This window comes from Epinephelus fuscoguttatus, linkage group LG20 (genome assembly GCF_011397635.1).
Source record: "Epinephelus fuscoguttatus linkage group LG20, E.fuscoguttatus.final_Chr_v1".
NCBI lineage: Eukaryota > Metazoa > Chordata > Actinopteri > Perciformes > Serranidae > Epinephelus > Epinephelus fuscoguttatus.
Genome location: NC_064771.1, coordinates 15,071,596 through 15,093,584, shown reverse-complemented (window position 1 = coordinate 15,093,584; position 21,989 = coordinate 15,071,596). Strand labels below are relative to the sequence as shown.

At 38.1% G+C, this 21,989-nt stretch overlaps 1 protein-coding gene across 1 annotated transcript; it reads right to left on the bottom strand.

The window, feature by feature from the left end:
• Positions 1 to 9,415: 9,415 nt before the first annotated feature.
• LOC125880551 (ras-related C3 botulinum toxin substrate 1) lies at positions 9,416 to 17,618 on the bottom strand. Its single transcript, XM_049563123.1, has 6 exons — positions 17,295 to 17,618; positions 14,728 to 14,799; positions 14,405 to 14,522; positions 13,827 to 13,889; positions 12,005 to 12,164; positions 9,416 to 10,879 (listed from the first exon to the last, which is right to left on the bottom strand). Exons 1-6 carry the CDS (start codon positions 17,327 to 17,329, stop codon positions 10,749 to 10,751), a joined length of 579 nt encoding a protein of 192 aa, XP_049419080.1. The 5' UTR covers positions 17,330 to 17,618; the 3' UTR covers positions 9,416 to 10,748.
• Positions 17,619 to 21,989: the final 4,371 nt, after the last annotated feature.

Below are 21,989 nucleotides of genomic sequence, written 5' to 3'. Positions count from 1 at the left end.
ACACAGGTAACTCACATAACTCATAACTCGCGGAGGAGTGAAGTGGCAAACAATTTGATTCACTAACACTCGTATTCACTAACACTCGTATTCACTGATGACCTGGTCGTTAGCCAATCAGAAGCATGGGGAGCGCTGAGAGCCCACCCAACAATGAAACAAAATATGGAGTGGTAAATTTGTTTTTTGCAGTAGGATCAGAAAACAAGGAATTGAGCTGATTTTCGTTTTTTCATTTTTTTGCCAAAAACAAAAAACCGAAAAAACACTGTTTTTTCATTTTTTCGTTTTTTGCCCAAAAACGAAAAAACGACTTGTTTCTGGTTTCTGATTGTGTCAGTTATTCCCAGAAAACAAACGGTTAAAAGGTACCTTGGTATCAGAGAACACGACTCTGCTACACCAGCTCCTCTGATCGTCAGCGCTGGACCTCTTGGCAAAGTTTAGAGCATAACATTATGAGTATGTCTCGATTGTGTGCATACTGCATGCAATAAGACCCACTTTTTAGGGGCAGCTGCAGTACATACAATAAGTAAAATGAAAAAGTATGCAATTTGGAACGCACCCTAAGAGTGCCTCTAATATTTCAGTAGAGGACCACTGACCAAGCATCAGTATTTGAACACAGTTCTCTGAAATACAATGAATACTTATTTGTGGTCATTGTTATGATATTAAAAATTGTGCAAAATATTGTCAATCAGAAGCTTCAGTACAAAAGACTCTGTATCTGTGCTCTATTTGATGACAGTCATCAGTTGTTTTTATAAGCCATGTTAGAGTCACATAATTGAAACAGTAGAAGTCAAACGTTACATCTGCCCCCACATGCAGGGGCGACTGTAACAACACACTCAATACTTTTGTATACATTCCAGTTTGAGGTGAAGTGTATGCTATTATGCTATGTATTTCAATACTTCAAAATATTTTAAAAAATGAAAATAATAATAATAATAATAAGAGTGTTTTGTAGAGTATATCACTGTCCATTGTGGTGGTTGTTGTAAATTGTTGATATGTCATTAAAAAAGTCAGAAAAAGTTAAATTAATTTATTTTAAAAAAAGCATAGTTCAGTATGTCATGCCTAAAAATAACATAAAAAAGTCAGTGTTCACTTCTCCTGTGCGACCCTTAATCATATGCTGGCTCCTTAAAATGGCACTCAGCCATCTAAACTCTGAAAAGTCCTGATCCAAGAGTTTTCCTTCAAATTTGTAAAATGGTCAGTTCAGCTGTAAAATTAAAATTTCACCTGAGGGGGTTAGTGGTGATTTACGACGGTCCCCCCAATGTTAAATAAGTATTACAGCCCTGCATCACGGCTGGTCAGAGCTATGTCCTCTGTATGCATGGGCAGATTATGAGACAATGGGCCCCTGGGCACAGATATGCAAAAGGCCCCACCAGCTCTCCTACACAGGGTCAAGACACACAGAGTTTGTGCTGGTTTTACCTCTTTTTGTTGTTTGCGTCTCTCTGAGGTCATCTTGTGTGTCTCTCAGGTCATTTTGTGTCATTGTTGGTTGTTTTATATCTCTGTTGGCCGTTGTGTGGCCCTTAAGGTCATCTGTGTCTCTTTGAGGTCATGTTGTGTATTTTTAAGTCATGTTGCGTCTCTCTGAGGTAATCTTGTGTGTCTTTGAGGTCATTTTGCATCTTTTCTGGCGGTTGTGTTTGTCTCTAAAGGACATTTAATGTCTCTTTGAGGTCATGTTGTGTCTTTTTAAGTCTGGCTAAGGAACTTTTCTCTTTAGGATCATTTTGTAATTTTTTCTGCAATTTTTTCTTTTTTTAGGCCATTTTGTGTCTCTTTGAGGTCAATTTGTGTCATTGCAGTTATTTTTTGTGACTTTGAGGCAATTTTGAGTCTGTAATTTGGAGTCAATTTACATCATTATAGTCATTTTGTGTCTCTTAGAGGTCATGTTGTGTCTCTATGAGATCATTTTTGTCTCTCTGACATAATTTTGTGTATCTCAAAAGTATTTTTTTTGTATTTTAGAGTTATTTGATGTTGTTTTAGCCATTTTATGTCTCTTTCAGGCAATATTTTGTCTTTCTGAGGTCATTTAGTGTCTCTCTGTGGAAATATTCATTCATTCATTCATCTTCTAACCGCTTCATCCTCTTGAGGGTCGCGGGGGGGCTGGAGCCTATCCCAGCTGACACTGGGCGAGAGGCAGGGTACACCCTGGACAGGTCGCCAGACTATCGCAGGGCTGACACATATGTGGGAGGAAGCCGGAGTGCCCGGAGAGAACATGCAAACTCTGCACAGAAGGGCTCCCACGCCCGGGATCGAACCGGCAACCCTTTTGCTGTGAGTGCTAACCACCACACCACCGTGCCGCCCCTGTGGAAATATTGTCTTTTTAAGTCATTTTGTGTCACGCTGAGGTACTCGATCCTTTCTTTTGTTTTGCTTTTTTAAGGTCATTTTGTCCCTTTTTTTAGGTCTTTTTCTGTCACTTTGAAGTCAACATATGTCATTTTAGTCTTTTTGTGTCTCTCTGAGGATATTTTGTGTCTCTTTAAGGTAATTTTGTGTCTCTGAGGTAATTTTATGTCTCTCTGAGGTAATTTTGTTTCTCTCTGAGGTAATTTTGTTTCTCTCTGGGGTCATTTTATGTCCCTCTGAGGTAAGTTTATGTCTCTGAGGTAATTTTGTGTCTCTCTGAGGTAATTTTGTTTCTCTCTGGGGTAATTTTATGTCTCTCTGGGGTAATTTTGTGTCTCTTTGAGGTCAATTTGTGTCTTTTTTCTTTTTTGTGTCTGTCTGTAGTTGTCTATTTTGTAGTGTTTTTGTCTCTTTGCAGTTCCTCAGCATGTTTTTGTGGTAATTTTGAGTCTCTTCCTGGTCAGTAAGTGTTAATTTGAGTGACATTTTGCAGGTGAAGGTCAGAGGGGCCCCTGACACTCTAGGGTCCCTGGGCCTTTGCCCAGTAGATCCATTCAGTAATGCATCCATGCTGTCAGAAAGCTTTCAAACTCTTAAAAGGACAAACTGGGTTTAGATATAACACAATTATTGTGACTAAAAGAAAGGCTATAATTTGAATTAGTTTTCAAAAGTCAGTTGTGACTGAATTTTCTGAGTTTGGCATTAACATGCAGCAGTGCTGTGTGGTAATGGGCCAATTTATTATGTGATGTGGTCTCAGGGTTGGATTTTTTTTCCTTCAGATGGACATCCCACACCCAGATGAGGATGGCATTCCACGGCTCATCCTTCAGAGGGTCCCTGCACCTACCTCCCCTAGTGGCTCACCATCTGGCTCCTCAACCGGGGACTCGGATACGTCCAGTCTGCTGGACAGTCATAACACAGTCATAACACGTGTTAGAAACTGAAAGAATGGAGCCAAACTGAAGTTGTTGGCATGTTGTAGAGCAGTAGTCTGACGGCTGTATTTGATGGACCAGGGCTACACGTGGACCAGTGAGCTGATCCCACACCCAGACGAGTATGGCATTCCATGCTGTGACCCTGAGGTGAGCCCCTCTGACCCACCTTCAGGTAAGCCTGTGGAAGCCTTTCCCCCTAAAGGACCTGTGGCTCCAGGTAAGATTAAGCCAAGGTGGGTACAGAACCTGTTTAGGATGATGAACCAGGTCGGCAGCATCCGGCGTAAGAGGACAGCCGAACCTGAAGGTGAGTCTTCAGGTAAGCGCTTCTGTCCAAATACTTGATTTTGATTTCAGGTTTTTTTCTCACTGAAATGAACTGAGATGATTTTTTATCACATTTATTTAAACCCTGTTTGGTCTAAATGAATAAGACTAGAAGTCACTAATTCGAGACGCCACTTTGGAGAGAGTGCATAGCCTTCAAAATATCTTCTGAAGTTATATCTTTATCTAAATGTGATCTATTCTCAGGTGTCAGGGAAGGTAAAGAGATATCTTTCAAAAAGGAGCTAAGAGTTTCCTCACTACAATAACAATTAGATTTATATAAACCACTATAAAATTCTTTGAATGTCTCATTAATTTGAGCTGAATCCATTGTTACACCACCATCAGCCCCCTCAATCTGCAAAATAGCCTGATCATCTCATTCTTTCTTTATTTGCCATGCCAATAATTTCCCTGCCATTTCGCCTTGTTCTACAAACTTTTGTTTTGTTTTTAAAATAGTCAATTCGATAGAACGTGTGTTCATATTATTATATTTCATTTTCAGATTATCAAGCTGGCAAAGTATAGCAGGATCTTTGGATAGATAGTGAAGTTTCTCCAGTTTTCTAATTTTTTGTTCAATATGCTGTAATTCATTTTTAGATTTAGTTTTAAGGGAAGAAGAAAATGCTATAATGATCCCTCTGATGTAGGCTTTCAGCGTGTCCCATACTGTTAAAGGGCATACTGTTGAGCCCTGATGCACAGCAGCCAAAGTATCTAAATGGGCATTTACAAATTCAATGAACTGCTGGTTGGCCAACAATGTTGTATTAAACCTCCAACTCTAAATGATGCAGGAGGTCCATCAAAATCAATTGAAAACAATAGTGCAGAGTGATCTGATAGTATTCTTGCCAAGTAAACACATTTTGATATTTTGGAAACAAACGCTAATGAGACAAAGAAAAAATCAGTACTTGAGTAAGAATTGTGCACGGGGGAGTAAAATGAAAAGTCCCTGTCATCAGGGTGACTAGTTCTCCAAATCTCATGAAGGCCCAATTCCTGAATATTATAAGCCAAAGCAATAGACATATTAGATAGGGAATAATTAGTAATAGAGGATCTGCCCAAATTTGCATCCAAAATACAATTGAAGTCGCCCCCCCCAAAAGATGGGTATCTTGAATTGTGTGACCATCAATGTGAGATCATTAATGAATTTTGGGTCATCATAATTAGGGCAATAACAATTTAGTAAAATGATTTTAATCTGGTCAAGGAGACCCCTGACAAAAATAAATCTACCATTTATGTCCTACTTTACTTCTTCAGGGAGAAATGGTACATTCTACCTGATGAGAATCACAACTCCTCTTGAGTTGGAAGTAAAAGCGGAATGAAACACTTTTCCTACCCATCCAGATTTGAGCTGTTCATGCGTTGAGAATAGAAGATGTGTTTCTTGTAAGAATGCCACATCCACTATTTATTCAGATAGGACATATTTTTTTTTCTTTTCAGTGACCCCCCCCCCCCCCCCCCCCAAGTTATGAAATTATATGTAGGCATTTAAAATGATTCAAGGGAGCACCTGGATGCAAATTTGGGAAGGGAGCACCCCACATCCTTCCCACCCGCCCATTTGATACTTCCTGAGTACATCCTGGGATGTAAAAGGGACGAGGCTCTCTCCTACATTTATAAATTATTGGAGATTTTATTTTAATCTAATAAAAACAAGAGAAAAAAAGAAGAACAAAAACATATATTTGGGCATATGACCACCAGGAGGGAAAATTATTTAATAGTAGCTACTAAAAAGAATAAAAGTGGCGATAGTCATCATAATCCATTTTCACCATGATTTTCACCATAATTAGGATAGTAGCCGAATTTTACATGGTGCAAAATAAGACTCAGACCTGTTGATAAAGTTTGGTCTCTAATTAGGCTCTGTTGTCCTCTACTGAACACTTTCTAAATAAACATCCCCATTTACATGGCCCACCTAAAGGAGCCTGAAAAAAAAAATCACTTAATTATAACCAACCACGTTTGTTTTCAAGTCCAACACATTGTTAGGTCAGGTTAATGTGTAGCTATTTTAGACGTCTCAATTCAAACAGAAGATAGGACAAGGTATAGCCTGTATCATTTAATCAAATGCCCCCCATAGTCAATCAATAGTTCTGCAATCAGATGAGGCTCCAGTTGTCACCTGTAACCATCTCAGCAGATCAATGGCTTTCTATGATGTCCAATTTAATCAAAGGTATGTTGTATAGTTATTACATTTTCCACATAGTAGACTGTTGTTCAGATAAAGTTGTTAGTCATTTGCTTTGCCCAGGATGTAGAGTTGGTTTAACCACCTGGTTGTAGTACACCATCGTCTCCTTGTGGTCCGTGAAGGACATAGTTTTGTTGGCAAAAGTTACGATCAGCTTGCAAGGAAATAGTAGGCTAACCCATACCTCACATTTGCATCCCGCAGGCGCGACCAAATCAGCTGTAAGGTCCGGGAAGATGTGTATTCTCTTGCTGTGAAACATCAGATTGCCAGATTCTCCCGCCAAGTGCATGATGAGCCTCTTCGTCTCCAGGCTAAACAGCCGTGCAATCATACACCACAAGACTTGCCATCCTCCAGACGGGGATCCGTGCGGTGTGCGATGTTAATAAGCGGTTGAGATGGTCTGTGCATGAAGTATAATTCATCTGCATTGTTCATGTTGTATAATGAAAAATCCCACTTTTGGGGGTATTTCCTATTTCATTGTCGTAAGACCTGTAATGCAATTCAGCGTGTCAAAGCGTCCGCTTGTTCCTTTATCCAACTTGTAGCCTATTATTTGCATATTAGCTAAATATTTAGTTTCACCCAGAACATTTAGATTTACCATTTAACATTTAACATTTAGATTTAGATTTATCATTTAGATTTAACATTTAGATTTAGATTTAATATTTAGATTTAGATTTAACATTTAGATTTAGATTTAGCATTTAGATTTAACATTTAGATTTAGATTTAATATTTAGATTTAACATTTAGATTTAGCATTTAGATTTAACATTTAGATTTAGATTTAATATTTAGATTTAGATTTAGCATTTAGATTTAGATTTAGAATTTAGATTTAATACTTAGATTTAACATTTAACATTTAGGTGCCACATTTAATATTTAGATTTAACTACTTAATATATTTCTAAGTTAACAAATATTGCTGTAAATGTGGTAAAAGGTGATGTTAAAAAATTCACAACACTTTTTTAAACATTGTTTGAAGCTAAATGTGGCAAAATGTTGATGTTATTTTCAGCGTGAGCCACTTTACAAACGGCACCCCATAGAAAACAACCAGCCAGTGCGCCTCGGACTATCTAACATATCACATCTGATCACTTGCAACAAATATGAAGGACACTCACAAGTAAGATGACTACAGAACCTCTCTCTTTTTTTTCTCCCAATTCCAAGGTATGGCAGCTGCCATACCTCGCCATACCTAAATGACGCTTATGCCTCTGACACACCCACAAACAAGGGAAAACATTCTTCAAACCCCTGATGTACACCATTTCACACTGTGAAAGGGAAACATGTCGTTAACCCAAAAACTGCAGCATGCCCCTGCATACAGCATTGAAGGCAGGACCTTGTTCATTGCTATGAAAGTTTCTCAGTGGCACACAAAGCCAAAAAAAAGCGTTATATTTCCGTGGTATGAAATTACTTGGATGATCAGCACTGCTTCCCCATCATTTGGCCCATAGATCAGACATGCTAGAGACTTCTGCTGGCCAGCTACGTCTGGTTAAGCACTTCTCTAACTTGAATGAGAATAAAGTTGTTTAATTTTGCGGCTCTTCTTGACTTTCCAAATGTTTTTGCACGAAAAGGATCAAATCCTGTAAGTGAAACGAGTCATTTGCTCAAAAAAATGGATCCGCTGATTCAGACATGTCTTTCTCAATGTAAGTCTATGGGAAAAAGACTTTGGGGCCAATGGCATCACTAGGCAGACTTGGGAGTTGTAATTCCACTGTTTGGCCACAACAAAAAATGTTTTCAAAGCTTTCCCTGGGGACCTGATAGGTATAGCTGCAGCTGGAGCAGGTACGTGACCTGGCCAATAGCTACATGACTCACCCAACATACCTACATGTCAACCCGCAATCAGCTCCCTTTGCCCTTTGGCCCAAAAGCAAAAACCCCAACAAAAAAAGCTACGTTAGCGATTAGCTAATTACATAGTATTCGCCTAAAAGAGAGGTGGTTAAGGGAGGGGTAAGGGTTACATCTTGTTACTTATAAAATGAATCCTGTCTTCATGTATAAGTGGATTATTGCTACGTTTGGCCTCATATTTATTCACTACAGTGTCGTGTTGTCACAGGGTTGGTGGGTTTGTCTTGTGCTAGTGGTGTTTGTAGGGGCGTATCATGCACACTACAAATAATTTGTCTGCAGTTATCATATATCAGTGGCTTTTAGTTGCAATGTGCAATTAATATAGAAGCTATAAATCAGATGTGTTGTATTCTATTGCTCAGAGCATTTAAACAACACGTTAATAACACTTTGAAGCTCTATATTACAAGGTGATTTTGTCCTCAGGACATCTTGTAGAACTTCTAAAATATTGCTTTACCTGACTAATGCTAATAAATTACTTTTCTAACTAATCTACATGAACAGCAACTAATGGTTACAACTTAATACCGAACTGCAAACTTAATGTAAGTAAACATTGTAATATTTAAATGTTATAATGTAAACATTGCAGTAGCACTAATAAAATTTTATTACCATCAACTGAGCATTTACTTTGGTCCACAGTGTTTTTGCATGGATGATGTCAACTCAGTGACTTATGTGCAAAAATTTTCGATGACTTTCTGATTTGTTTCGACTTGAGGGGTCGTTCATGTGAATTTTACCAGTCGGGAGCTAATTTTTCAATTATTGCAACACCACATGAATGCAGTGTAACATGCTATGCTAATATTAACCAGCTTTAGTTTAACTCACTGACATTAATGACAACATGCTAGTGTTTAGCTGGTATGTGGTATGTCTACAATGTTCACCATGCTATTTTAGCATGTTAACATGCTAACATTTGCTAATTAGCATGAAACAGTTTTAATGTCTACAGTTTTGATATAATTTTGACGTAAATGTCGGTGTTGGACGAAGTGAAATGTGGAGCTAGGTCAGTGGTTCTTTACCCTTTTTGAGTCAAGAACCCCTTAATTGATACACACAAGGTCACAGATGGCCATTTGATAAGACTTTGCTTCAAGGACCGCCATCTTACAAGAGTTTGGTTGTTAAGACCAAATTAAGGAGTCACTCTAGTCATTCTTGGGCTCACTTTTACAGTGAAATAAATAGTGACAATGAACTGTCCTCCATTTTTCTTGGGGACCCACTCAAGGGCCCTTGGTTAGAAACCACTGTGCTAAATTATGCAATGGGCAGACACGCATTGCCATCCAAAAAAGTAACGTTATTTACACGGCTAAAAATGTCAAACATTTGCTGGTTACAGTTTCTCAAATCTGAGGATTTGCCTCTTTTCTCTGTTTTTATAGTTGTATATAAATTTTCTTTGCATTTTAGACTCTGAAGACATCTTATTAGGCCATGAAACTGTGATGAACATTATATAGACTTAGCAAAAATTAGAAAAAGAAGCACAATTTAAAATCTACTTATGTTCTATCCCCTGAACTGTTTTGTGTTTGGACAAAAGACATAAAATACAACAGAGCATTTTCAATGAATTTATTTGCTTTTTAAAAAAAATCAGCACATTACTATGTGAAAATGAAACCACATTTAGCATTAAAGTAAATCCAAGTGTGCACTTCCACTGCGCCATTGAAACACTGATAAAATGAGTCCAGATTTACAGCGGTTCCCCAGAGCAGCCATGCAATTTGATCATTGCTCGTTTCAAAATAAAATGTATTTGCTGAAAAGCTACTGCCCATATTGTACAACAAAGACATTAAATTCAGTTGCAACCTTTTTAGTGCTAATACACTGGCTTGTAGACTTCATAAAACAGTAATAGATGTGGTCAAAATGAGCAGGAACTTCATGAGGACCTGAAATGGTGATAACTTTTTTTTACAGATAGATTGAGAATCAACCAGCATGACAACACTGGCTGCACTGCACCTTCACATGCCCGACAGTCAGTCATAAAATACTGTGTGTTCACTTAACACAAAGCGAGAAGAGAGCAATAGATTAATCTAGAAAGCGTTTAGGAACAAAACAAGATAATTACGGTGTTTTAAATGCTCGTTAATTGTACATAGTCGTTATTACTCATCTTAATAGCTGCTACAACAATTGTTAGAAGTCATTTAAGGGTTAAACTGTTTTCCACATGACTGCATGGTGGTATCGCATACAGGTTAAAACAAAATTAAAAGAAAGGGACATTTTAGTGTTCATGGAGTGACTACAAAGTGATGACGGCTGACTGAGTTTTGGCAACGCCTCAGTCTAGTCTGATGACACATGTAAACAAAATGGTCCGTCAACCACAGCTGACAAAAAACTGACAATGGAAAAAAAAAGGAGAAATTAGAGCTTCTAAAAACATGTTTTTCCTTAAAGTAAAATTTCATCAAGGCAGCAGGAATCTCTTAGTGTGTAGGGGAAAGAGTGCAGTGCAGAACCTCCTTCTCTTTTAGAGTTTAATCTACGGTAACTTCATGATAAAATCACATTCAAGTAGTGTTTCTTCACAATGTCAGAGAAAAATGAAATGAATGTTTGTTTCTTTTGTAAAATCCTCCCTCTTTCTCCTTAATCAAGACCAGATCCCAAACCCCCTCCCCTCCAACTTCCCCAAGGCCTTAGCAAAGTCACTTCATTCCTGTCAATCTGAAAGGACTAGGCAGACTGAAGCAAACAGAAAACCATCAGCGCTGCTTAAGTCTGTGAAGTCCTTTCAGATGGAGGTCTGATCTACCAGAGCTTCTATGTAAGCAAGGACACAGGGGGTGAATAGATATTTGGGGAACCCAGCCATCGTCTTCCTCCGAATTCTGATGGCAACCGTATTCTCTCCGCCTTGTGGTTCTCCATTACAATATTCTGCACTTCCTCTTCCTCTTCTTGACGGGCGGAGGGCACAGGACCGCCCTGATGGCTTCATCAAACACCGTCTTAAGGCCGCGCTGCGTCAAAGCGGAGCATTCCAGATACTTCACTGAACCTGGTGGGCAGAGGGGAGGAACGAGTTAGCAAGTTGGCAAACCGGTTTGGTTTTGTTGGCACGCCATCATCATACAGTTAACAGATACATATTTTAACACTTGAGTAAGTGGCAGATGTTTTCTATCAATCTAACAGCGTGATTGTACACTGTAAAATCCCAAACTACACAGGGTGCCTAAGGTTTGAAAGCAATAATGGCTTTTTCATATCCTATAAATGGTAGCTGGGAATGGAATTAAAATGAGGTTAACAGCCAAAATAAGTAAACAAAATATGTTTCTATCTATAATTCATCAGTATATAAAAACAGAATGGTGTGTTTAGGGAAATCAAGTCCAACATCTTTCAGACCTAGAGAACATAATGCAACATCTGTCAAATGCAACAACTGAAATTTAAAGGTATTGTAATGTAAAATAAGGAAATATAATAATAAGAATACTACAGTACTGGAAATGAAGCATAACTTTGCTACTTTTAAGATAATTTAGTGATTTTAAAGGTCCAGTGTGCAGGATTTAGGAGCATCTATTGGCAGAAATGCGATCTATTATTTAGAGCTATGTTATACTGAAAATAAGAATCCCTATCGTTTTTTGTTACCTTAGAATGAGCCGTTTATATCTACATACAAAAGGTAAGTCTTCTCCCACAGAGTCCAACATGTTGTTTTTACAGTAGCCCAGAGTGGACAAATCAAACATTGGCTCTAGATACGGCCTTTCGAATTTTAGCATCGCTCACCGCAGTATGCGCAGTATCCTAGATGCTTTGTACATGGGAGATGTTTCAGTTGTGCAAACTCACCTCTAGATGATACTAAATCCTACACACATGATCTTTAAACCCTTTATTGAACAGAAATTATCCAAGGACTAAGGAACTGTAGATATCCTGCGATAGATTTTAGCTAAAGAATGAGTACCAACATAAGCCTATGTGGCTAATTAAAGTTGCATGATGCTGTCGTTAGAAAAATGTGACAGTAAAACAATGGCCTCTCTACTCATTTTAGCAAAACTTAATACCATAAATGTGTGTGGCTTTTGAAATCTACTAATTCGAAACCTTAAAAGACATTTTTGAAAGATTTTTATCTGTGAAAGATGGTGCTACAACTGACTTATTTCTTTAGCCATGGCCAACCCCTGAGGGTAGATGATGGGGGAGAGCTTCTTCTCCTTGAGTTTTTCGATAGTGTCCTTGTCGTCTCTCAGGTCCAGCTTGGTGCCCACCAGGATGATGGGCGTGTTGGGGCAGTGGTGTCTCACCTCAGGGTACCACTGGGGGGGAGGGAGAGAGGGGCACAGAGTCAGAGGCTGCAGGATGCAGACGGACAGTGCAGCTAAAATGTGAGCGGTTCGATAAAAAAAAAAAAAAAGACATTTCTCTAGAGAGGTTTTTGTCCCAAGTCCACAGGATGTGACCTTTGAGGAACTCTAGGCCAATAAGAGGACACTGAATGCTTCTCTGTCCTGCTGTTTCAATGCATTTCATTTATTCCTGTAACTTCACCAACTTAACCCCAAAGAAGCCCCTTCTACTCAACTATTACCTCTGAAATACTTTTAAACTGAGAAAAGACATCGTCGACCATATCATCAAACTAAATTCATACCATAGAGGACTAATATCCATCATTCATGAGCTCATTAACAACATCAAACCACACTCCACTTAAAGTGTATATGTGTCCTGGGACTCTGATTTTGGAGGCGTTTCAACAGATGACCAATTGGACTCTGTCTTAGACTTGATACACACATTGCCTATGTTGGCTAAACATGGCTTAATACGACTGAAAGTGGTACACAGAGTTCACTTTACTAATGCTAGATTGGCAAAGATTTATCCGAGCATTGAGCTGTTACTCCAGACAGCAGACTTAATGCACACGCCATGGCTGTGTCCTTATATCTACACCCTCTGGATAAGTATTTTTAAAGCTTTTAGTGAGATGTTTGAAACCCAAGTCGACCCTGACCCAGTCTGTGCACTTTCTGGTTTTACATCAAAAGCATCCCGCGCTCTTTGGGTGACCTTGATCCTTTTAAAACAGAAGCAACACATTCCTCCGTCCTCCTCCATCATTGGGTCAAAGATGTTCTGTATTTAAGCTAGAAAAAAAAAACAATATACACTCAAAGGTTTTAAACATTTGTTAAGACATGAAGACCCTTTACAACTCTCTACAGGAACCCCTCGACAAAGAGCAGGGTGGAACCCATGGATGTCCCATCACAGAGGTGCCATTTACCCCTTTCCTCCCCTCCCTCCTTCTTCCTTCTTTCATGTTTTTCCCTCCTTCACCTGAATGTATTCAGTAACCTGTAATCTTTTGGGTGGGTGGGTAGGATGGTAGGAATGGGAACGGGATTTCAATTTGTCAACATGAATAGTGCTTCTTTGTAGTTGAGGGATGCAGTGTTCCCACACATGCTTCAACATCAAATTCAAGCACTTTAAGTTTTTTCCAGGCCCGATTCTCTCAGATTTAAGAACTCAATACGGCATAGTATGAGACACGTATCAAGGTTAATTACTGTTACAGCACTAGGAATTGTTTAAAATGAGAACTAGCAGGCTTTACAGAAGCTCACAGGCAACAGAGCCTATTTACTAACATTAAGTAAGTAAAGAAACATTCAAAGCCTTAATTTTTCTCCTCAAACTCACAACTTTCAAGGATGTCAAGGACTCATGGGAACCCTGAGGACGGGTAGGTTAAGTGAGTCAAATATACATGTTTTGTATCATTCACTCTAGTAGGATACACACTTTAAAAATCAATAAAATATATTTACAACCAAAGAAAAGGGTAAATGTCGAAGAGCTGAAATCCCAGATCTGGCTCTCCTAATCCTCCAACCAAGCAGATCTGACCATAAAGTTTGATAGGAAACAGAGGTGACAAACTACAAACATAAAAAGCAGGTTGTTCTCACCTTGGCACGGACGTTTTCAAAGGAGGCTGGACTGACTAGTGAAAAGCAAATCAGGAACACATCCTGAGGAGGGAAAAGGAAAAACATGATTATAGTATTAAAAACTTCATCAGCATTGTAGAGATGTTTCTGTTACAACTGGGACAGAAATAACCACAACATAACTTTAAAATGAATCAACACTAAGACGATAAACAAACAAACAAACTCACATAACAGACCCCAAATGTTCAGACATGAGGGTTCACAAACTAGATTAATCTGGTTAAATATACACTGACTCCCAATCCCTAGGAGTCTTTGGCACAGAGGCCAGTTTGTTGTCAGGACAAAGGGAGCAAACAAGAGCCCCCTTTCACTTCCTCCAGACAGTGTATAGGTACTATGGATACAAGGCTCTACTCTGCTGAGTGCAAAGACTCTGTCTTAAGCACTACGGGCTGGTGAATAACTCCAAATCAATGCTTGCAAAGTGAAAACAGTGTTCCTGCTAACATTGTCTGGCTGATGCTAGTCTGTGCACGGCAGCGGTCTGACATAAGTGGTTCTAACTGCTGAGCGTGAATGCATGTACGTACTGTCTGTGGGTAGGACAGAGGCCTGAGCCTGTCGTAGTCCTCCTGTCCTGCTGTATCCCACAGGCCCAGGTTCACTGGTTTCCCATCGACCATCACATTGGCGGAGTAGTTGTCAAAACTGTGGGAGGGGAGGTGGAGATTAGGCTCCAAATTAAGTGTAAAGTGTTTCAACAGATTCCCTCAGGATGACTAAAGTTCAATCTTATCTTATCTGAATGTGCAATAAAGTGAAGAGATAAAGTTGTGCATAGATGTTAATACATTTGTTGACCATCTCCTTATCACAGGTGCTCTTTAAAGGTGTGTCTGTATGTGTTACTCACACTGTGGGGATGTACTCTCCAGGGAAGGCATTGGTAGTGTAGCTGATGAGTAGGCATGTTTTACCCACAGCCCTGGGATTAGAAAGGAGGGCAGGGAAGGAGAGGAGGAAAGATCGACAGAAAAAAAAATACAGTATGAGAACTGAAGACTGCTGCATGGTTTATTCTCACATTTTTAATAATTACTGTATATTCTCTTTTAAATTAAGGTACGCACAAATCAGTTTTATAGTGTATGTATATATGAAGTATGTTTAATCTGGTTAACAAGTAAGGCAAGCCTGGTTTAACCTGTGTTGCCTGACTTGAAGCACTGTTTTCAATGTAATTACGCTTTTAGTTATAGTGTTTTTTTCCATGACAATCTGTAATTGTATCTCAGGACCGAGTGTATGCAATCTTCTATCTACATTTACTATCATCAAATAAAAATATCTATCTTAGCAGATACAGTATGTGCAGCAAAATTGTGTACACCACCACAGTTTATAAAATAAATCAGCAGTTCCCTCTCAGAGTCTCAACGAAACAGTAGAATGTTAGAGCTAATGTTGACTGTAGGGTCATTTCTTCTGGTTTGCAATTTGTTCAGGTGATTTTGTTATCATGTCTGATATCTTTCAAGTATGACTTTGCTGGTTCTTATCTTTGGTTTAAGAAAACAATGTCCAAGACTAGCATTGAATAGACTGACCCACTACTTTAAATGCTCTGCTGTAATAGAGTTCAGTTTCACTCCATGGGATGATACTAAAAGCTAACAACAAAATGTTAATGGTCTGACTATATATTACAGGATATACATAGGGTTAAGAGACCTAAATAAATCTGATCAGGTATAAAGCCCCAGATTGCTAATATGTATCTGCGTACAATAAATGCCACTTATACTGTAAACTACCAGAGGTCAGATGACAGCAAGTTGTGTCTTTAAAAATGTTATTGTCTTACCTGAAATCAAAAATCAGTATCAATTACAATGTTTGCTGCAATGATTAGTTCATTAATCAATTAGATTGTGGTTAGATGACTTAAAGAAAATTAATCAGCAACTATTTTGATAACCAATTCATCAATTCAGTTATTTTTCGAGCAAAGAGTTTAAACATTTGCTTGTTCCAGCTGCATAAATGTGAAAATTTGCTGCTTTTCTTTGTCATCTATTATGGTAAATGAAGAGTATTTGGGTTTTAGACTGGTGATAAGACAAAAGAAGCAAATTGAAGACACACTTTGGGTTCAGGGAGATTGTGATGAGCATTTTTTTTTATTTTTCTTTACATTTTATAGACTAAACAATTAATGGTGTTGCACAATTAATCAATTAGCTGCTAGTCAGCTATTAAATTAATCACCAACTAATTTGATAATAGTTTAATTTGTTTGTGTAATGTTTTAAGGAAAAAAATCTCTGATTCATACTTTAAAATGTGAATATTTTCTGGTTTATTTACTTCTCTGTGATAGTAAATTGAATATCTTTGGGTTGTGGACAATACAAGACATTTAAGGACGTCATCTTGGGCTTTGAAGAAACACTTAAAGACATTTTTCACCATTTCACCTGACATTCAATATACCAAACAATTAAGTGATTAATTTAAAAAAAATATATCAACAAAATAATGGAAATAATCGGCAGTCACAGCCCTATCGATTAATCGAGTAAATTCTCGGCAGATTAGTGATAGTGAAAATAATCATTAGTGACAGACCTAGTTTAAAGTAGGGTTTGAGGTCAACAAGTTCAGACATTGGCTAAAGATAATTTCATTTGCAGCTTAGTTTTATGCAGGCGATGCTCTGATTTATTCCAGCTGTTATTCCAAAACTTGTAATAAAAAACATTTTATAATACAAATTATGAACTTTTGTTAAAATATAGCATTTGCATACTTCAAGCTTAGTGAGGAATGAGATATTTTGTAAAATCACAGTATGTTTTTATTTAGAGATTTTAGAAATGTATGAAGTAAAAATACCAAACATTTGCTGAATATAAATGTGCTATTTATCCCTTTTTTAAAATGCAAAAAATGGACTTGATTGTTTGGGTTACTGAGTTAATATATTGATTAAATAATGGTTTTAAAAATCATTGAGTCCTATTGAGTTAGGGTGGGACTGTTGTATTTTTTTTGTTGTAACGTTAAGTTCTTCCAAGGCCTTAAGTTGCTGTACGGCTAATGACAAACATGCAAAGTGTACACAACAAATTTAAGAGCAATGTCAAAGCGAACAATCCAAAAACTTGTATATAGGACGAGCTCTGAGATGTGTCGACATGGCAGCCTGCGTCATGTGTAATAAATGACATGCTGTGACCCATTCAGTCACACCTAACCGGAGCATGTAGATAAATCTGTCTGACCCAGCTGGACTGGAGAGCAGGCACAACAACAGCTGTCGCTCAACTTGGCATGTTATCTGAGGCTTGTTAGCCGCTAGACAACTGTTGGTAACTGGGTCAACAAAAGCCGCTGTGTTAGCTCGTAACCATAACCATATGAGTCAAACTGCGACATTTTGGAGGTTAATTTGAGGATAAATACGATGGTTTAACTTACCCGTCCCCCACCACCACACACTTAATGGCCTGCATCGGACGCCTCTGTCGTTAGCAACCCAGCAGCTCGAGCTCGGTTAGCTTAGCTAGCTAACGGCGGCTAAAATAAAACCAGACCGGTGTCGATTAAAGTACAGCGTAAACAAAGTGAGGGGGCCTTGACCGCGGTCCAAAAAGTTGGTTAAATAGTCGTCGTTGCAGAAATTATCGGGTTTGTCGGTTCTTCTCAGCAACACCCGGTGAAACTCCAAAGTTGTTATCCAGGCGTCCAGGCAGGCAACACCCAGGAAAAAAACTCTGGAGTCAAGATTGAGGGGGAAAAAAACGCCCACAGTTTGGAAGCTGCAGCTCCGAGATCCCTGCAAGTCATATCCGGTCACAGCAGCGCGGTCAAACTCTGACACCTAGTGGTCACAACTGGAACATGCCCCAGTTTATTACATCAATACTATTGGGGATTTTTTATTATTATTATTATTATTTTGAACCTCCCTGAAGCTACAAATATTTTTCCTTGAGCCCATCTGAGTGACACCATAAATTAGATTTTTAAAAAGGTTTAATTTAAAAGTTTACTTGTGCAGGCTGGTTAGTTAGTGCAAACGCTTTATTTCAAATGAGAAGCAGAATAAAGTGATTTTGATGAAATATTATGATTTTAAGCTCATATTTAGTTATGGGTTTTGTTTTCTGATGGAGGAGTTCATTGCACATGAGGTGTCCAAGCACCACTGGAAATTTGAAAATCCAATGACAAGCCAAAATAAAAAGTATAAGTCCATCCCCAGTGCCTAAAACATTATTTGACATGCCCCCAGCTTTTTGCACCACACCTCTCTCCTCATAAGTAATGAACAGTCCCTTGCAAGTTTTCTGAAATTGTATCTTTAAATACGCAAATGAATCACTGTGTAATTAAATGTGCAGTGATTTTCTTACATTTCAAGAACAGAAATCTGAATGTTTCATAAAGTCAGGCTAAAAATTCTTGTTTCATTTTATTGGCATATCAGAGTCACAGGTTTTCACAGAGGGAATCTCTTCGCATCATTCCATAACTCAGAGTTTTTAGGAATAAAATGTTATATAAGTCAGGCTATACATTATGGATAAACAACCCCCTCTGTAAAAACCTTCAGATTATAGGTAGGAATAAAAGTGGAAAGTTTGGTGTGTGTAAGTGTTACTGAAGCTGAGATTTCTGGCTCAGAGTATGAGAAAACTACTGTTGCAGATGTATACCTCCATGAAACAGTCATGTTGTGGTTGCAGTTTACATCCATGTCTGTCCAGACTTATACGTATCCATGACAGCTGACAATAGCTCAAATATTAATGTTGCTGCAAATAAGCTACAAATTGTAAAACATGGATGCTTCACTCACATGTTCAACCCAGCAGCACAGCAAATCTATGCAATCAGCACAGTATCAAGATTAGTGTCACCAGTTCAGCCCATATGTCAGAGTTATGATTGAACTAAAATATAAACCTTAAAAAGTGTATTTTGGATATTTTCTTTCCACTGGTCTGAAAGACGACATGTTATGGAGGCAAAATAGCCCAACATTTCAAAATTTAATGGTGAAAAAACAACAAAAAAAACTATGTTTCACCTGTAGTATCTCTCCTCAGAGATGAAAAACCACTGTTAGGTAGGAAAAACAACTCCGAGGTAGGCATCTAGTTTGTTAAATGTAGTGATGGAAGAAATATTCACAGCGAAAACTGCAATACAACAATATAAAATACTAAAAATTGTATGTTTGTGAGTGCAATGCAGAAAAATAACCCACATTATTATATTTTATATCACTGGATAATTATTAATGATGCATTTTAGAAGAATTATGATGTTGCAGCAGGTGGAGGTGAAGCTATACCTGTCAAATAAATATAGCAAAGTTTATGGTTTCTCCTGAAAAGTAGTGGGGTAGAAGCAGAAAAATGGAAATATTCAAGTAAAGTACAGGTACCTCACACTTTTAAGTGAAAAATCGATTTTATTTTCACTACTGATCAGTGGGAGTGACACTTTTTTTTAACAGATTTTTCTATATTAACAGAACTGAGTCTGGATGCATAAGTGTAAATGACAAAACAAAGCATCGGCTCATATGGTTACATTTACCTCTCGTCATATTAATGCAGCAATGTTAAATCTTTATTTTTTTCCCTTCATGTTGAATAAGACCTAAAATAAATGCCCTGAAAAAATAAACAAAGTAATTGTAAAATCAAAGGTAAAAAGGAAATTCACTTAATTACAATTGTACAGCTCCAAGGTAATTGATCTTAAGTTTATTTTCTTTTTAAAATACTTTTACTCCAGTACATTTCAGAGGGAACGTTAGCTTTCCAAATTATAAATATAAATACAAAACATATAATCAAATTATAAAATATGACTCATTTTTGTAGATAAGCCTAACTTTCCGCAGTATATAAAGTACTTAAAGTAGGTCTTTTACTTGTACCAGAGTATTTCAGAAGTCACTCTGTAGTTTTGTATGTGAACACAAGAGGGCAGCATTTTACAATTTTACAGTCCAGGATCCTGTCCAAATCTTTATTGCCAAAAAAATACCTGCAAACACCTAGCACACACACACACACACACACACACACACACACACATACACATATGTACCTTTAATTGCATTTTTTCCTCTGTCACTAAAGTCTCATGCATCATCTTTATAATGGTTTTACTTCGCCATCAATTATTCACTGACTCCATGGCAACCACTCAGTGTAACACACAGTCAACACACACATGCACACACTGAGTAGATATACACACACATACATTAGTAACCTTGAGTCTGGATTATGTTATTGGAGGATTTTTCCAGCAAACAACACATTAATAGGATAAGCGTCACCATTAAGAGGGGGGTAAAAGCAGAGGAGAGAGATTAATGAAGGATAAACAGGCCTGTCGCCCGCGCTTCAGGGAGTCTGTAAAACACAGTGGAGTCCCACTGTGGGACCTCAGGATGTCAAACTGAGAAAAGACATTACAGGGGGAATTTGCCATGAGGCAGTAGTCATGCATCTCCGGAAACCCCACCCGCCCACCCTCAACATATTTAAGCATTTGGTGTGTTTGAATGAGTTTCCAGACACTGGACTTTTCAAAAAGGTTGGTCATATCAGACTGCATACACTGGTGGCATCCAAAATAGCAGCAAATCCATCTACTGTACTGTATTTACCCAGCATATTACTGGTGGTTAGTATCTCATTTTGACTAATTCCTCATTTCATTGCAATATGTTTGTGTTTGCCATTTGTGACAAAAAACAAGCTATTCTACAGACATATTAATTAATTTAGCTTTTTTTTCAGTGCACCTGGTTACAGTTTGGCCACAGATGATTTGGCCTCTTTGAAACTCTGTTGAATTCTGTTAATTTGTTTGAAACATGTATCAAAGTTACTTCAGATTAAAATTAATAATTCTGCATTTGAAATACGCTTATTCGCTTTCTTTCTGAGAGTCAGATGAGGAAATTAATACCACTCATATCTGTGCAGTAAAAATATAGCTGAAGCTAGTAGGTGGCTAGATTAGTTTAGTATAAAAGACTGGAAACGGGGAAACAGCTAGCCTGGCTCTGTGCTAATTTTGTTACCTTCGGACAGGGCCGGCCTTGCCTTTACCCATAGACTGTATAAAATAATGGCCATAGCCACCATGATGTCACCCATTGGTGTGTGAACAACCATTTTGAAGCCTAAAATTTGGCCTTTTGGCTGTTGCCATCTTGGATTTTTGGAGCTAGAAGTGACCAATTTTGGACAGTCAGAGGACTGAGAGGAGTGTGTCGGTATCATGAATTGGGAAATTAGTTATAGATAACAAAACCATTTTATTTACAGCAAACACAGGCTGTAAATATGTTTATTTCGGCTCTAAAGTTGGACATTTGAGTATGAGGGTCAGTGAGGATTGATTCACTTTTTGAGGCAGCCTCAAGTGGCCATTCGAGGAACTGCAGTCTTTGGCACTTCGATAATGGCTTCATTTTTTCGGTCCCTGAGACTGGCGCTTGGTTATACCCCATTTCCAGTCTTGACGCTAAGCTTAGCTAACCAGTTGCTTGTAGCTATCTAGCATTGAGGTTGCAGACTGCAACATAAAAATGTATCTAGAGCCAATGTTTGGTTTGTTCATTCTTGGTTACTGTAGAAACATGGCGGTGCATAATGGCGGACTCTGTGGAAGAGGACTGTCTCTCTTTGTAGATATCAATGGCATTTTAAGCCAACGAAAACACAATCATTCTTAGTTTCAGGAGATGATACGCGAATAAAAATGTAATTTGAATATTATATGTCATCTCTGCCAATAGATCACTCTAAAATCTACACATTAGTCTTTCATAGTAGTGTCGAACATAACCCCAGATTTGCAAAATCTACCCTGAGATTTCATGTTCCATATTTCAAGTGGTCATTTTAACCCAGACCATTAGCTTTCCTTAACCCTAGCCAAGTGCTTTTTGTGCCTAAACCTAACCAGACCTTAACCACAGGAAGACAAGAACATTTTGAAGCAGCTTGCAAGATTTGCTCAAATCTAGGTTTATGATCTAGCCATGACCCTGTAATCTTACTTATCATGTGGCGTTTACACATTTTTTCCCTCTCATGTATCTGGTTAATGTTTGGTATCCTTATGCACTGTGGC

Excerpts from the sequence above, each read along its gene's own strand:
- LOC125880551 (XM_049563123.1), bottom strand. The coding sequence starts at position 17,329 with ATGCAGGCCATTAAGTGTGTGGTGGTGGGGGACGG. Across the intron at positions 14,800-17,294 it reads TGTGTGGTGGTGGGGGACGG|GGCTGTGGGTAAAACATGCC; the intron begins GTAAGTTAAACC and ends TTCTAATCCCAG. Across the intron at positions 13,890-14,404 it reads CTCTGTCCTACCCACAGACA|GATGTGTTCCTGATTTGCTT; the intron begins GTACGTACATGC and ends TTCCCTCCTCAG.